This window comes from Glycine soja, chromosome 6 (genome assembly GCF_004193775.1).
Source record: "Glycine soja cultivar W05 chromosome 6, ASM419377v2, whole genome shotgun sequence".
Taxonomy (NCBI): domain Eukaryota; kingdom Viridiplantae; phylum Streptophyta; class Magnoliopsida; order Fabales; family Fabaceae; genus Glycine; species Glycine soja.
The window spans coordinates 10,983,007-10,999,376 of NC_041007.1; the positions used below are offsets into that span (position 1 = coordinate 10,983,007).

The 16,370-nt window shown below is 31.3% G+C and overlaps 2 protein-coding genes across 2 annotated transcripts; one reads left to right on the plus strand and one right to left on the minus strand.

Moving 5' to 3' along the window:
* Window positions 1-329: 329 nt before the first annotated feature.
* Window positions 330-3,435, plus strand: LOC114415586. The gene is made up of 3 exons (XM_028380355.1): window positions 330-596; window positions 1,821-1,980; window positions 2,924-3,435. Exons 1-3 carry the CDS (start codon window positions 518-520, stop codon window positions 3,180-3,182), a joined length of 498 nt encoding a protein of 165 aa, XP_028236156.1. The 5' UTR covers window positions 330-517; the 3' UTR covers window positions 3,183-3,435.
* Window positions 3,436-4,161: 726 nt separating this feature from the next.
* LOC114415587 (molybdate-anion transporter-like) lies at window positions 4,162-8,058 on the minus strand. Its single transcript, XM_028380356.1, has 8 exons — window positions 7,854-8,058; window positions 6,967-7,111; window positions 6,715-6,883; window positions 5,780-6,050; window positions 5,223-5,488; window positions 4,911-5,126; window positions 4,705-4,807; window positions 4,162-4,613 (listed from the first exon to the last, which is right to left on the minus strand). Exons 1-8 carry the CDS (start codon window positions 8,002-8,004, stop codon window positions 4,555-4,557), a joined length of 1,380 nt encoding a protein of 459 aa, XP_028236157.1. The 5' UTR covers window positions 8,005-8,058; the 3' UTR covers window positions 4,162-4,554.
* Between the last annotated feature and the right edge of the window lie 8,312 nt (window positions 8,059-16,370).

The following is a 16,370-nucleotide window of genomic DNA, read 5'->3' on the forward strand; positions in this document are numbered from 1 at the left end:
TTTAAATTTATTTTTATTTAACACAAAAATATTTATTATTACTAAAAAATCTATTATTTTGAAATTGATGAATTTTATATAAAAAATATAAAGATCTGTGTTGATAAGAGTTTAATAAGAATGCACACAATTTTTACATTATCAATTAATCAAATTATTTTTAAGATAATAATTGTAAAATAAAAATTGATCATAAATAAAAATGTATGATTAAACAATAATATAACTTTTTTAAAAAAAATTAGTGCATATTTTTTTTTCCTTAAAAATGTTGGTGCAGCGTAAAATACTTGTATAAATGATTTAAAGATGGTAGAAACGGGAATATGATGTAATAATAATATTATATTGTACTCTAGACATAAAATGAGTGATGCGTATTGTCCCTCGACAGAATCCGAGGAAGAACGAACAGCGATACTTTCTCTCTTTCTCTGAGTGAAACTGAAAAGTGGAAACAAAACGTGTGACTGTTGCATGAATTGTCCAAGTTAAGAAGATTGTGAAATCCTCAGAAATGGAGAGGTTACCTTTGGAAATCTGTATGAAGATATTCTATCTCTTGGACTATCAGCATCTTGCTGTTGCTCAACAAGGTCAGCCACGCACGCTTTCTTCATTTTTACGTTGTTTTCTGTTCGAAAACATATAATTTTTATTTCAATGCAATTAGCGTTGCAATTGATTTCTAAATTTCGAATCAGTAGCGCGTTTTCTATCAGTTGAAATATTAATGCTAGATCTGAACTGACTTTCTTCGATTCAATTCAGTTCTCTATATTGATTGGCTTGGATAATCTATTCTATTTAGTTTTTTGATGTTTTCTATCTGTCTGAATTGGATCTGAAATTGAAGTGATCACGAGATGAATATGAATATGATCCTCTAAATTCGGTTGATTTGCTTGTTCAGATTTTCCGCGAATCGTATCAATCACTAACTCTTCCTTTCATTTAATGTCTGAATTGAGGCGTTTTTGCTATCAGAAAAAAATTGGTGGAAGGCAATACGGTGATTACTAGTCTAGACTCTAGTCACTGTTTTGCCTTAGTGTAGATCATATGGAATTAAAAACAGGAATATGTTTTGGCTTTGTGTAGTTTCGTTTTGGGGAAAAAACAAATTGCAACCAGTGTCACCTGTTGCTCAACCTGTACCCAGTAATCCTATCCTAGTTATCTAGTAAACAATTCGACCACTATTATCTTTAATCTTTATCAACCTAATTTGAAACAAGAAACATAACACATTAGCACAGCATCCTTCGTTAACATCTGGATCTTGGCCAAATTTCTAGATAATACATTTCTAATTAGTTGGTGATAATGTTTGAAGCTTCTTAAGGTTGTTAGATTTTCATAATAATAATAGTAATAATAAATAAATAACTGCCTGAAAATTCCAAGTTGAAATCATTTAGAGTGAGGTGCAAGTTGCGCATATGGTTTCTTTTAAAATCATGTATCTTGTATTTTTTAGAAAAATGGTAACAAATGGTTAAACATTTTAAATGAGGAAAGGTTATATTTACCTCTACATTTTACTTTTATTGCTTGCGGTTTTGAAATTTTATTCCCAACAATGTGTCATTTTTTCTTTTGTCTTCACCATTAGACATAATAATGCCTGCAAGTATAAGCATGAGTTAGAATCAGGGATTTGGTTATTGGCAACTGGGAGTGAATGATGAATAAATCGTGTTGAAAGAAATAGTAAAATTTGACAAGTTTTAATTCAAATTTTTTAGATTCAGAATTTCATTACCTTGTCTTAATAAGGCATGAATTTGAGTATTTGACAATTTGTTGTACTTGTGCAGTATGTAGGAAGTGGAAGCTCGTGGCCTCAGAGAATGCTCTATGGTCTGATCTTTTTAAGGAGAGATGGGGAGAAGATCATGCTGCTTTTTATGCTCCTGTGGGTTCAAAATCATGGAAAGATGTATATGAGGTGCAAGATCGTTGTGATCGAATTGGAGTGTAAGTTTTTTAATTTAGTTTACTGAGTGTCTAAGAGCATGCACATGGTCACACAGACCATTCATGTCATGTTTCATCTTGTCAATGCCATGACCATGATGGTCAGAGGAGCTTTTGCTTTCTCCTTGCATAATCACCCACATGCATTGTTTATCTATTGAGATGACATGAACTGAACTGCTAATAACCTATGTTATGAAAAGTGGACAAGACTGGCTGGTCCAATCAGAAAATCAATGAATCGGTCTAGGTGTTTGGTCCAAATAAACCACAAAATCTACCTTGAGAAAAATCATTCAAAGATCCATGAAACCAATAAAAAAACTGGCCAAAAATCGGTTCATAGCAGGTCAATAGAAAATACTTAATATTGCATTGTCTTGATCTTTTCTTAAAAAAATGAAAAACTGACTTTAAGTATTTGTCATTTTTTATTTGAGACGTAAATATGTTATTGTTCATGAACATGGATATGTATATTTGAAACTTAAACCTTAAGTTCTATGATATATTTGATTTGAACATACCTTAAATGTTAAGAATCTATGAAATAGTATTTTATTCCTAGTTTTTAGTGTTATAAAGTTACAATACTGTGTTTCTTTTTCATTATTATTATTATTATTATTCGACCATTAATCCTTAAACCAAATAATTTGACCCGTTTAGTTACTAGTCCGGTTATAAAATTATTGCTAATAACTGCAGCACAGCAGCAGCAGCTACAACATTGATGGTGGTTTCCTCCTACCTGGAACAAGCTTAGCTCTAACATGAACCATTATTATTCAACAAAACAAATTATTGTCTCGATTTTTTTTTGGAATTAGCAAATAAGTCAGGAATTCAGTTGGCACTCTACAATAAATAATTTAGTCTTTTGCAACAATGGTAGTACTCTGATCTGAAGGGAATTACTTTCTTTGCATCTTTCACAAAATAGGGGTTTGAAGATTATTAGAGAAGGCATTGACTACTATCTTATTCACCAAGGCGAGATACAGCGACATCTTGGTTCAAGAAAGAATCATGAAAAGGAAATTGGTCACTGCTCCAATACTTTGAATTCAGAAAGTAACTTCAATGGAGAAGGTTCTCTAGCTGAAGAGAGATCATGTCGTGGAATTTTAGACAGAATCCTTTTTTTCATTGGGGATTTGGAAGTTGCTTCTGCAGAAGCAAAACGTAGCCGTGTGATATGATCGTGTCTAGTATTCAATCCAATAGTGAAGTTCAGTGTAAAAATTCCCAGTATCTAAGCATTGTTTCATGTATATAACTATGTGTATCAATGTATTCAGTTATTTTAATAATTTGGGTGCTGTGTAGCATTTTCAGATAAGTCGTGAGAATCACACAAGTGACAAGTGGTTGTTTATCCTGTTACACAAGTTTGTTTAAACCATTGTGTAAATATGCTTTGTCTAATCTTATCAGATGATCCTGTTATCATTAGGGCCTTTTGTAAGTGTTAATTGATTTTCCCTTAAAATTTTGATTTAACTAAATAATAAAAAGTAACTTTTTGCATTGGTTTAAAAAGCGTACATACTAAATTTTATAGCAAACTTACTCCAAGATAAAAACATTTAAACATAAAAAACACTTTAAAGTTGAAAATTAAGTTAATCAAAATCAATTTAATTTAAAATTAATTTTATGAGCAATCATCCAAACACACATCTACAATCTCATCCAGTAATAAAATCACGGTCACAGCAGAGGCATGACGGAACGCTGTTTGTGGTCCCAAAGGATAATAAAATATATGCAAACTGATGCCGACACAGACTAACGTAAGCAGAAAGCAGCAGCACCAAAGATTGAAAAGTTTGAACGAAGAACCGCAACATTGTCATCCAGGGCTGAGCTAAATTGGTTGTGTCCTCTAATGTACACAGTTAAGGGTTCTTTCCATACCGTGACATGTAAACATTTCCCTTCCCTTAACAAATTCCTCCCTGAATTGACGTGAATCAATGAGTACTTTGCTTAGTATTAATTGTGCAGGACTATTGTCTTAGATAATCTATTGGGCAAAACTTTTTAGAACCTCTCGAGTGAGTTATAAATTAATTCAATCAATTGAAACTTGAAGCTGAATAAAATTTTAGCATCTTTCCACTCGTGAGGCAACACAAGCACCACCATAATTAATAGCTGAGGGTAAATAACTGAAGATAAAAAGAAATAAAAATAAAAGATGCATTAATTGAATGGAGTGCGATTTCATTACAAAATTAAAAGACAACGAAAGACATGGTATGGTGGCATATATACTATTCCCTAACGGGACAAACTTAGATACTGCCCCCCCAAAAGAATACCATCAGTACTACCAAAACGGAGATTTCTCCTCAATAGAAATCTAATGCACTACAATATTTATACCAAAAACACTTTAAAAAAATTGTTCCACTCGTCCTTTCTGCTTGTTCCTTCAATCCCTTCTCTTTGTGAGCATCAGGTTTACCTTCACTCAAATCGCATCGTGCACATATGTAGACGGAAACTGCATTAGTAAGACTTAAGTAGCTAAGTTCGGTGCCTCCTCAAAACTCAGGCAAAAGCCAGTTAAAGGTTCAATGGTTCTGACTCTGCGTCCCTATCCTTCAATTGCCAATCTTCTGTTTCTGTTTCAAACAAAAATAAGGTTTGAGCCCATTGCTGTCCTATTTCTAAATCAACTTAAGCAAAAACATATCATTAGCATGAGGGTCTTACTTGGCTTATCGGAAATCACCATCAGTCGCCTTTGCAAGATACAAGCCACCAAAAGGAAAATTGAGCACATGCCAAACATAACAGTGATAGGGAATGCATCAACCTGCATCGAGAAAATACACAATTAGTCAAAACCAGAGATAAGAAAATACTACTGCATTGGTAAGCTCAAGCATTGCATTGAAGTAGTAGATTGTGTAACATACATTGTACAGCACAACACACACAAAAATGTTGAGAGGAATGCGGAAAAAGTTCATGATGGTGCTCCTGGCCTCCTCAGGAATGTATTGAGATCTCATCTTCATAATGGATGGCCAGAATATGCCAACACAACTCTCAAAAGCACAGAAGCCAAGAAGCTGAATGCAACCAGAGAATGAGATGCTTCCACCTTTCACTCCAGAAGGAGCTACCAAGAACTGTTCCAACACCAAGACAAGATATAGCAAAATGGTGTGAGATTTAATCAGAATACTAGGGAGGAAAGAGAAGAGTATAATGGAAGAATAGCATACAGTGGTCAAAATGGGGAGCATCAGAGCAGCAGAAGAAACTGCAAAAACAATCTGCATATAGCTCTCTACTCGGAGTGAAGAACGGGCCATCAACCTCGATGCAAGCGAGCTTCCCAACATTGAAGCCAACATAAATGTTGCAAAAATAAAACCATGGGGAATCTCTTCATCATTTGGGCTCAATGCAGGAGTCCATAGAAACACAAAGGTGTACATTGAACCTTCAAAGAGAGACTGTATGGCACCCAGCAAGGCTATCTTTTCATCTGAGGCAGAAAGAATGCAGTAAAAAATGAACTTGGGAAGTACAATATGAACAAGAATACAAGACAAGAGATGAATAAAAATAAATGATAACAGAATAAGAAAAGCAAAAGAACAACTTTGATCGATCAATTCCATTAGGGTAGCTTAACTAACAACTACTATTGGTTACAACAATGCTCACATTTTTTACATGTAAAATGTTAAAAAGATTAACATCACACATAAAGAGTTTCAAAGTTCAAATTTACAGTATCAAAATGAGAAAATAAATTTTAAGGTAAGAAATCTACCAGAAGCAATGGCCACAGCAGCACCCCTAAATTGGGTAAGCAAGTCCTTGTTCTCTGAAGGATCCCCGAAATTCTCTGACCATGAAGATAGTATGATGGCCATACCAATAGCAAGAAAACATGAAGCAGCATCAAAGGGGGCCACAGGTCCAAGAGCCAATGTATCAACAAGTACATTTCCAAACAGCCCAGACAAAATAGCAACAAGACCATTTCCAAGAAATATAGCCTTTGAGAATGTTAATGATAGCCATTGTTGATCAAAGCCCCTCTGACGATGTTTAAAAAAACAGGCAATTCAGAATCATAAATACACAACGTAACAAGAAGGAAAACAAGACCAAAAAAAAATTGTAACAAGAAGTATACACTGAAAAATGTGTCTCAGCTCTACACTGTGGATTCAATATCCATTTAACGAATCCAATAAATACCAAAATGCAACTTTCTCAATTAATATATTCACATGATATACTGAACCGAGACACTTAACTAGATGGCCTTGGCAGAATGATACAGTTTCTAACTATTTTTTAAATTTAGTCGTAAGATCTTAAGTAGTGGTTAGTTCTGTTTAGAGTGACATCTTAAAAAGTTTGTGCAATATAATGTATGTACAACATACAAGACTAGCCCAATTTAGAATTTCAGTCCAAAATAATCAACCTAAAATATCTTTTTGAGGACATAAAGGCCACTTTTGAGCCTAAGGCAGTTAAAGTTGCATTGTATAATTCAAGTCGTCGTCTGCACCCTCCAAATAGTATACAGAAAAAATTGTATACCATATTTACAAGTCTCACCCAGTCAATCAATGACTGCCTCCAAATTCCAAATTATGAGGAACTTCCTGCATGTCTTAAAATCAACATATCCAGAGAAGATATTCATAATAAACAGAAGATAACTTTTAAAAGCAAAAAATTGTTCCTCACCTTGAAGTGCTCGGCAACAAGCCACGATTCAAATGCTGAAAACAGAAGTGAAGTGGCAATACCTCCCAAAATACGGCCCAACATCAGGACTTTGTAATGAGGAGAATGCTTGGTGATGCAACTCAAAATGTAGGTTATGCAGTAAGTCACACAAGCCCTCTTCCGGCCTCTGATTTCAGGGTAAGAAGCATCATGAGACACTGAAAAATTCTATGACAGTTATGAAACAAGAAACCAAAAAAGACATCTCACTGTTTGTCAGCTAGAGATCCGACAATTGTTCCAAAGAGCATGGAAGACCCAAAACCAGCAATGAAGAGTTGTCCTATGTCTCCCTTCCCATATCCATATGTACTGTAAAGGTAGTAGACATATGGACCTTGTAGCCAATCTCCAGCTATAGCCATAGAAACAACAACCTATTAGATTTAAAAATACTAAAAACAGTAACTCCGTTCCCAACTTGACAATTTCAACAATCACATACGCAACCATAGACAACATTATCCTCAGAATCGTAACTCAATGATGAAAACATGTAATTAAAATCAGATTAAATGAACCGATCCCTTCAAGAGATAACTTGGCTAAATATGTTTACTTAAAATAATAATGAGTTGAGTAAAACACAATGGATAACATAAACACGTAAAATGCAGTCCAAACTGTACACATCTATTATTAAACCAAAGAGAGAGAGAGAGAGAAAGAGAGAGAGTGAAAATCACAGATTCCAGAACCATTAAGACACGTCACTGATCACAAAAACAAATGGACTCAGGATCCACCTGAAACGCTTTTGATTTCTCGATACATTCAATTTCACAAACAAACAGCACGTAAGGCATCAAGAAACAAAAAAAAAAAAACGGCTTCTTCGATTTTATTTTTATTTAGTTAAGAATTGGCATTCCATGGAGTTATAACGTTGGCTTTGGTAGTAAAAGGAGATGATGAGAGGGAGGGAGGAAAAGTTCTCCGCTAACAAAATACTAACAATTAACGACTAAAACAATTAACGACTAAAACTAATATTTGCCGATAAAAAAATGAAAATGAGAAATGAAGTAATGGGTGGAATAAAGAGGGAAATGAGGTTAGATCTGAGTGGATCTAAGAGAGAGAAGACAGATCTGTACCCATCATGAGGGAATAGACGATGAGGTAGTTGTTCTTGAAGGAATTGAATGCGGAAGAGGTGTTGATTCGGTCCTTGTTGCTCTTGCTCAGCTCCGTCACTGCAACAACCGCTCCCAAACCGCCGAACACCGCGTAGAAGAACAACTCCATTTTTCCTTCCTTTCTCTTTTCTCACGATGCCAACTTCCAAGCTATAGAGACCCTTATATATATCCCTCCAAACGCTGCTCTGATCCTCTGCAGCGATTCCACCCTCACCTTTACTGCCTATAACCGGTTCTACCTTTTATGCTTCTACCACTCCCGGTAAATTCAATTGCCATTTATTTATACAAATACCATGCCATGCTATTCATTTGCTTGTTGGATCAGTTTTTTTTTTTGTACTTTAAATATTATTTATAATCAATGTCCTGTTTCCTAGTAATGCAGTAGTAGTGTCTTAATTCACAATATCAATGTCAGAGTACCTCTAATTCAATGAATAAGTATTCGTATTAATCGGACTTGTATGGTTACAACTAATTGATGTGATCCGAAGAAAAAAAAAAAAAAACTAATTGATGTGTTGTCTTACAATCACACACACACACAAAAAAAAAAAAAAAAACTTCACTAACTATCATTGTTTGACAAATAAAAGGACCTAGATTATGCATCTGAAATAGAAAGATTGTCTAGCATTGTAAAACTTATTCCGGTAAAAAAAAAACATTATAAAACTTATTCAGTGATTGTCCGACTAAGATAGAGTTGACTTGACATATTTTACTTTTTATTCCAATTTCTCTTACTTTTTTATAAATTGTATTCCTAATTTTTTTATATTTTGGCATATTAAACAATGACAATCTACCGTACCCTGAAAACTCTACAGCAATAATTTATAATAATAAGAACTTTTTATAGAGACTAGAGTTTGCCAAAAACAGAGTTCAATAGAAAAAAAAATCGAATTTAAATTAAATTTTTATATTGATTTTTACTAATTTTGAATTAGTTATAAAAAAAAAAAGAAAAATACTCAATTTTAAAAAGGACATTATTATTTTGGCATTAAAAAAAGTAACCACTAAAAATCAGCATGGTAGAAGAATGTGAAGCGTAAGACGCGTGCGTGATGGAGGAGGACAACGCGGTTTGGTGCTGATATTCTAATCACCGTCGCTTTGCTGAGAAAAGTAATACACGTGGCGACACGTGAAACGTTTGATTAATAGAATAGGAGGGGAGTGTAGTGTCGGTGGTTTCTGTCTTTTGGCGCAGCATAGAGACGCTCCAAGCGGCGAGGTCTGGGATCTAGTAATCCCTGCAAAACCATAAATGGATAGGATGCGGTGGACCCACGCACCTACCTTTCCCTAATTGCAGCTAGTTTTTTTAATTTAAGAAAAAAATTACTGTAATTTACATTTTTTTTCACAATTTTATGAAAAATAATTTTAAATCTTTTCTTATTATTTTCCTATCCTTAGTTTTTCACATTTCCTTACTTATAACACTGTATACAATTCAAAAGATATAATGAATATTCTTCTTTATATTAAAACTAGGCAACTGTTTGAAGTACTAATTAAAGAATCAAAAATGATTTTTTTAAGTGACTAACAATAAAATTTTCAACATATTTTTAGTGTGATTTATAGTGAAAAATATTTATTAATTACTTAATTAATATTATTGGTTATTAGTTAACAACATTCTTAAAATCATTTTTAATTTTTTCATATGGTCTCCATTATTATTTATTTTTTATTTTTAATAAGTGTATAAAATATTTAAAACATATTTAATCACCTTTTTGTATCCTTATATTTATAATAATTTTTTTCTTTAATTTCTCTGATTTAAAATATTTCATTTGTCTCTATAATTATGTGGTAACTTTTTAACCTTTTAGGTCCTCATCTTCTAAACTTATTATATGTGTATCCTTTAAAATTGGTGCAAAATTAAAATTATCTAAATTAATTGACAGTTTTTTACAGTCAGATTCACAATTTTGTATTAATAATGAAGGATCTTGATGTAATTACGTTAGATAATTTTATACATAAGGAACAAAAGACTAAATAAATTATAACTATATGAACCAAAATGAGATATTTAAATTTATTGATAGTTTTTCACTACCAGATTCAGTTTGTATTAGTATTGAAGAATCTTTATGTAATTACCTTAGGTGATTTTAGACAACAAGGATAAAAGGGATAAATAAATTATAATTATAGAACCAAAATAACATATTTTATACTATGAAAATAAAAAAAAAATTATTAAATCTTCTTAAAAATATTCATTTTAGTGTATACACATACCATTTTAATCTTATTTAATTATCGTGCATATGGTTTTTAATCTTTTTTAATTCTTTTTGTCTACATATATAAGGATTAAAAATGATTAAAAATAATACAAGGATTAAAATGATTAAAAATAATATACATAAGGATTAAAAGAGATAATTTTTAAGTTTAGATACTAAAAGATAAAATATGTATAATCATAAGAACAAAATACGTAATTAAACCTTCTAAGCATATGAACTAAAAGATAAAATAGGTATAAATATAAATATTAAATGAGGAATTAAATCTTATTAAGTTAAAATGACAACTTGTAATTACTAACTAGAATAAGCGAAGGAGGCTGAAAAATGAGACACCGGATTTTTTTCATATTAATAATTCTAAAATATTTTATAAAAATGTTAATCAATGCTCTTAACAATTAATTATGAAAATAAGATTAATTTTTTTATAAAAAAAATAGTGATATTTTTTACGTATTTTTTTCATAGAGTTTAATGGATATTATTTAACTAATATACAATACACTTTTAACAAGAAATAATATTAAATACTACTATATTTATTTATTATTTAATAGATTTTTGTTTTTATGATAATTAGTAAAAAAAAAAAATTCATGTTGTTGTCAACATCAACAAAAATATTGTTCTGACACGACTATACGCGCCCACATTACATTGTGCATTAACGAATAAATAATTAGTTTCATAAATAAAGTATAACAACACAAAGTTGAAAAATATAATGTTGGTTACTTTAGAGTATAACAACACAAAGTATCAATTATATTAAGGTCAATGTTAACCAATATTTTAGAAGTATTGATGAAAAGAACAAATCACCAATATAATTCCCGAAATTGTAATGATCAATTAAATTGGTTTTTAATATTAATAAAATAGTAAACTAGTTTTCAAATTAAATTATTAATCAATTTAGTATCTGAAATTGCAAAATTATCAACCAATTTAATTTCTGAAATTAAAATGGTAGATCAAATTGGTCTCCATTTTAAAAAAATAGCAATATAATCCTCAAAATTATAAATCATTAATCAAATTAGTTATTTTGTTAATAGTTGGTGTTTTCTAACATCTTTTAAAAGGTTTAATTAACATGTTAAATGTTTGAGTGTTAGTCAATCAAGCACAGGTGTGATTGTCACCTCACATGGAAGAAAACAACCAAAAAATTAATAAAAGAATAATATTTTTTTTTCCTTTCTTTGGCTGTTGTTATTCCTTTGTCCATTAGTTTTGCACTATTTTTTTTTTCAATCATTAAGAGAATCTTGTCACAACACCCCTTAAAATCAAGTTGTGTGAAACTTGCACGTTTAGTTATGTAGGTTTAATGAAGCTAGTCATTAAAAAGGTTGAATCCATTTATTTAATTATGCATGTTTTACACAATTTGATTTTAAGGATTATTATGGTTGCATTTTCTTAATGGGTAGATTAGAAAACTAATATAAAATTAATGGACGAATGAAAAATAAAGATATAAATAAGAAAATATCTATTATTATTCTACAAATATTTCAATCATTTTTATTCTTGTAACACAACAATCACGTATGTGTGTATAATTGATTATTATTTTAGGATAATATTAAGTATCATTTATCCTATCACTTGAATCACAATTTGAGTCATTGATATTAGACCACTTAGTCACCTCAAACAATTAATGTAACACATGATTAGGATTCTCACCCGTCAACTCATATGAGGGTTGTCTATCTCAATTAACTTTCTTAGGATGACTTATTGATATCCGATTTATATGTCTTAAAAGCTAGTCATATATGCCTATTAACTACGGCAAGCCTAACTAGCCACATCACCCTCATGCATTCCAACCACCCAACCACTTTCTTTGCCTAAACCAAGATTTCATAAGGATGATTTGTTCCTTAGTATGTTTCAAAATATTATTTTTTCACTTTCTTTTTTCTTTTTTAACTTGAGTATTGAAGTGTTTATAAGTGAATACTACTAATATATCTTTTCATTATGTTTTTCATCATATTCTATTGATTTTTATCAATCGGTAATCATCTTCGACACATTTAAATTTCCTTTGTAATTTTTTCTTTCAAGCAATTGTCATCCAGACACTTAATGTGATAATTTTACCTTCGTAATGAACTCACTAAAACACTTGTGATTTCTAGGAAACTAAAAATTTCCATTGTACCAAACATCTCCTAACAAATAGCTGGATAATTTGTTAGAAAAATAATTTTCAATATTATTGTTGTAACCCTATAATATTAAATATTATGAGTTAGGCTATCACCTCATTCAAACAATTATGAGAGGAAGGAATTGGTAAGAGCAGGCCGAATATTGATTTAAGTGGGAGGAAAGAAAAAAAATGCCAAATGGAGCTCCATGAATAATATTTTTTTGAAGAGCTATTAACAAATGATTCCAAACTATAAAAGCTTTATCAGCCAATGTCGGGTTAATTGTCTGGCTCTGGCCTCGCTGCTAAGAAGAAGAAGAAACATTCAGCCAATATCTCACAGATTGTAGCACTATACTACACTTAAGGTTGAGCCGTTGAGTTGGGTCCATCATCCATGTCTTTTATCAACTGGTTGTATAATTGTTTCGGCAATTAACACCATCATCGGAGAGTGACCAAGGATCGATAAGATTTATTTGTGCACTTTAATTAATGTATGAAAAAGCAGATGGAGTGGCTCATGAAACCTAGCAAACAAGATATGGCCACTTCCAACCCCAGCACATGTGGATCATTGCATTGGATTTCTAGTTTGCCACGGTAGGACCTCTTGATTTTTTTCCATATGCAATTTCTTTTAAAAAATAAAAAGTGGCTACAAAAACATTAGCTCTATCATTTTAGACATGTCCTATATCAATACGATTGTTGAAGTGTTTATTTAAGATTTCTTTCCGACATGAAAATTACATACAATAGCCAATAAATATCTTAAGGTTTTAAATAGAGAGAAGAGGGACGGTGAATAGAGTTAAATAATGCACATGTTTTTTTTTTTACCTATCAACCAATTTTAATTCAAATATTTTTATTTTTTCACTCTATTTTATTTCAACCAAACATTTTTTATTTTTCACTCTTTTTTTACTCTATTTCGTTTTTTTTTTCATTCCTCCACTTTCATTTTTTTTTTCATTCTTCACAGTCAAACACAATGTAAGTATGCTTTTTATCCTATTGCTCTCATTTTTCATTTGACCCTTCTACAAATTGTAATGCTTAAATATAATGCGTAAATACCTTACCTATGGAAATCTGCCTACTTGGAATAACTATTAGCAAAGAGAACTATGTTCGTAGCGTTTTTCAGCAATGGACAAATAAACCAATCAATCGATATGTGCTCGTTTAACGGAAGCACGTGTTCAAATTTGATGGAATATTTTCTATTGGTATTGGTTGTAGGAAAACCATGTCAACTAGCATTTTCTTGGAGCTATAGCTTAAATTTCAACTACCAAAATGTGAACGAAGTATTTAATAAAAATAAAATTGTTAGGCTAGTTCGTTAACTGCCAACTTATGAACTTAATTTGAAATTATTTTGCTTACTTTAACAATAGAATTACGAATAAATTATCCTAACTAAACAATCTCTGATTTGACAATTGGCATTATGGTGGTCTTTTTCATTTCTAATGTTATGTCTGAAAAAAAGTTACAGATGAAGCATGTGTTAGAAAATGAGTAAATAAATATAATTTAAGGTTGTTGTATAATTTCCATCAGTAATTATTTACATGAAATTCTTAAATCTTAAAACAATTATTATATTTATTCTTAATTAATTTTGTGAAAAATCGTGCAACGGACGAAACTTAAAATACTCACAACTTTTTTTTCATTTCCAAAACATAGATAATCAATTTGATAGGATATATAATTATTTATATTTAATTATCCATATCTTAGCTACTTAACCTAACATGTATGACTTAAATATAGATAGCACAGTACCCTTTAACGAACAATTATATTTATGAACAAAAATGGACTCGATCATCTATGTTTCAATACTATTGTTGTTCTTATATTCATTTATACATGGTATTTAAATGAGTAAAGATCTTTTCATCCTCCAAGTCTTAAACAAGTGGCTGGGTAGGTACTAGTAATGTGGATATTACTAAACAAATAAATGAATAAAATTATTATAGAATGTCGGTAATGCACCAAATTTGATCCTATTCTGTGTGCATGCACTAGCTAGGGATCTCTCCATGAATGCTTAGCATGTCATCATCACGATTCATGGCAGACATTGACATTAGCAACATACATAATTGAACCTTGTTTTCTTCCTAACTACTGTTCCGCACAAAGTGAACCTTTACTTGACACCAACGTTTATGCACGACTGACGTTGACTAATGTTAGCCACTTTTTTTTTTTTTTAATAGCATTCGTGCCAACCTCTTAGACAATTTTATTTTGTCATAAAGAAAATAAAAAATATATATATATTGAGGTTAAGAAACTGACAAGAAAATGTCAATAATCTGTCCTAAACAATTTCATATTGGTACTGATGATGTATATTGAGCCTGTGACCATATCCTTTATTAGAAGCATAACACAAGCAGGCAGATTAGTAGTTACATGATTTTTTATTTTTTTTACATTTTAATAGATGTTTTCCTGCAATATAATTCCTTTTTTTTTTACAACCTAATTTGTATACCTTGCCTTTGGTTTTCCTTTTAAATAATCATTATCATCATGTCGGGAGCAAGTGTGATCCCAAAAATCCGCTTAATTAATAGTAGATGTTCATAATATATACTAATGGGCTAAGCTAAAAGCCCAAACTGTTGCCACAGAACCAGCAAGACCCACCAGGTACTTTGTTCCGAGTTCCTTTTGCATATTATTGAACTGAAACAAACATTCCAATTGTTATACATCAAACATAAACCTTAATCAGTTGTTGTTTTTAGCATGTCCGAATCCTAAATCTACCCATGACCTCAATTCATTAATTCACTGTTTGTATCAAGTATTGGCTGAATTGTCTAGATAGAAGAATAGCGTTAGATCCATTTTTTTTGTCCCGAACTCCCGATTCATCATTCTGCTATTAAATCCCAGAAGCAGGATAAAAAATGCATGCGAATACAAGAACAGCGGCATTTTCATCAGGGGTAGAAATGAAACCATTTCAGAAACAAAGAAGGTCAAACTTCCTTATTCAATAAACAAGGTGTTTTTTCTTTGTTATTAACTTATTATTATTTTCCATGTTTTGCGTTAATCGGCCTTTAAAATTTCTAGCCTGCAGGATGTTTAACATATATCTTTCAAATTGCTTGAAAACAAATTAAATGCTTCAAGAGTTTCAAATACCCAAACGGATTATTTTAAAACTAAACCATTATATAATATGTACACACCCATGTCACACCTTGAGTCTTAACCGAAACACGCCTCTGAATGAAAATAAATGTGTGTATTGTTATTAAAAATAAATTAAAAATATTTAGTAAAACTAACTTAAGTTAGCTGAAAAGCTGAAAGTTTATAAATTAGTTTTTTTTTTCATTTGATACAAGATTAACTAATAAATGATGCAAAATACAATCCCCTTCTAGGTAGGAGACAGTTTTTTTACATCAAACAAGGCAGGTTTTTCATCGTGTCATTTTGGCTAGTTAAAAGCTATTTAATCGTATTTGCTTAGGCGTATATTTTGTTTGAATTCTCATCCGTAACGCACTTATAATAACGTGACTTTCTACCTCCAAAACGTGATCACACCACGCACTGCATTCCCTTGACAGGATGATATATCTTTTATATATTGTATATCTGTTCAGAGTATTCTCAAGATTCCAAGATTACACCGATTAATTTTGTCGTGTAGCTTGTGACAATGATGACAAAATTGTATCAAGAAAAGAACAGATAGGGTGAAATCCATTATTGAATTGAAACCGGCGCGTAAATTGTGTGCGTGTGATTTGGTAACCAAGTTGACATGTTAATTTGAGTAAATTTGCTGACTGCCTAATGCCACAAAGCATTTAATAATCAACACCGCGTTTGGGAGATATGCATTGTGTGTTAATCAACCGACTGTACCTTCAATTAAAATATTGATTCAATTTTTACACATATAATTGTTGAAAAAGCGCAGGACTGAGGTTACCAGAATATTTTGATCATGACTATAAC

What these genes read in the sequence shown, in the direction of transcription:
- LOC114415586 (XM_028380355.1), top strand. Translation starts at nt 518, where the DNA reads ATGGAGAGGTTACCTTTGGAAATCTGTATGAAGATATTCTATCTCTTG. An exon ending in TCTTGCTGTTGCTCAACAAG is followed by an intron (nt 597 to 1,820) that starts GTCAGCCACGCA and finishes GTACTTGTGCAG; the next exon opens with TATGTAGGAAGTGGAAGCTC. An exon ending in CGTTGTGATCGAATTGGAGT is followed by an intron (nt 1,981 to 2,923) that starts GTAAGTTTTTTA and finishes TTCACAAAATAG; the next exon opens with GGGTTTGAAGATTATTAGAG.
- LOC114415587 (XM_028380356.1), bottom strand. Translation starts at nt 8,004, where the DNA reads ATGGAGTTGTTCTTCTACGCGGTGTTCGGCGGTTTGGGAGCGGTTGTT. An exon ending in TGCTGTGGCCATTGCTTCTG is followed by an intron (nt 5,489 to 5,779) that starts GTAGATTTCTTA and finishes TTTCTGCCTCAG; the next exon opens with ATGAAAAGATAGCCTTGCTG. An exon ending in GGTGATTTCCGATAAGCCAA is followed by an intron (nt 4,614 to 4,704) that starts GTAAGACCCTCA and finishes TGTTTGAAACAG; the next exon opens with AAACAGAAGATTGGCAATTG.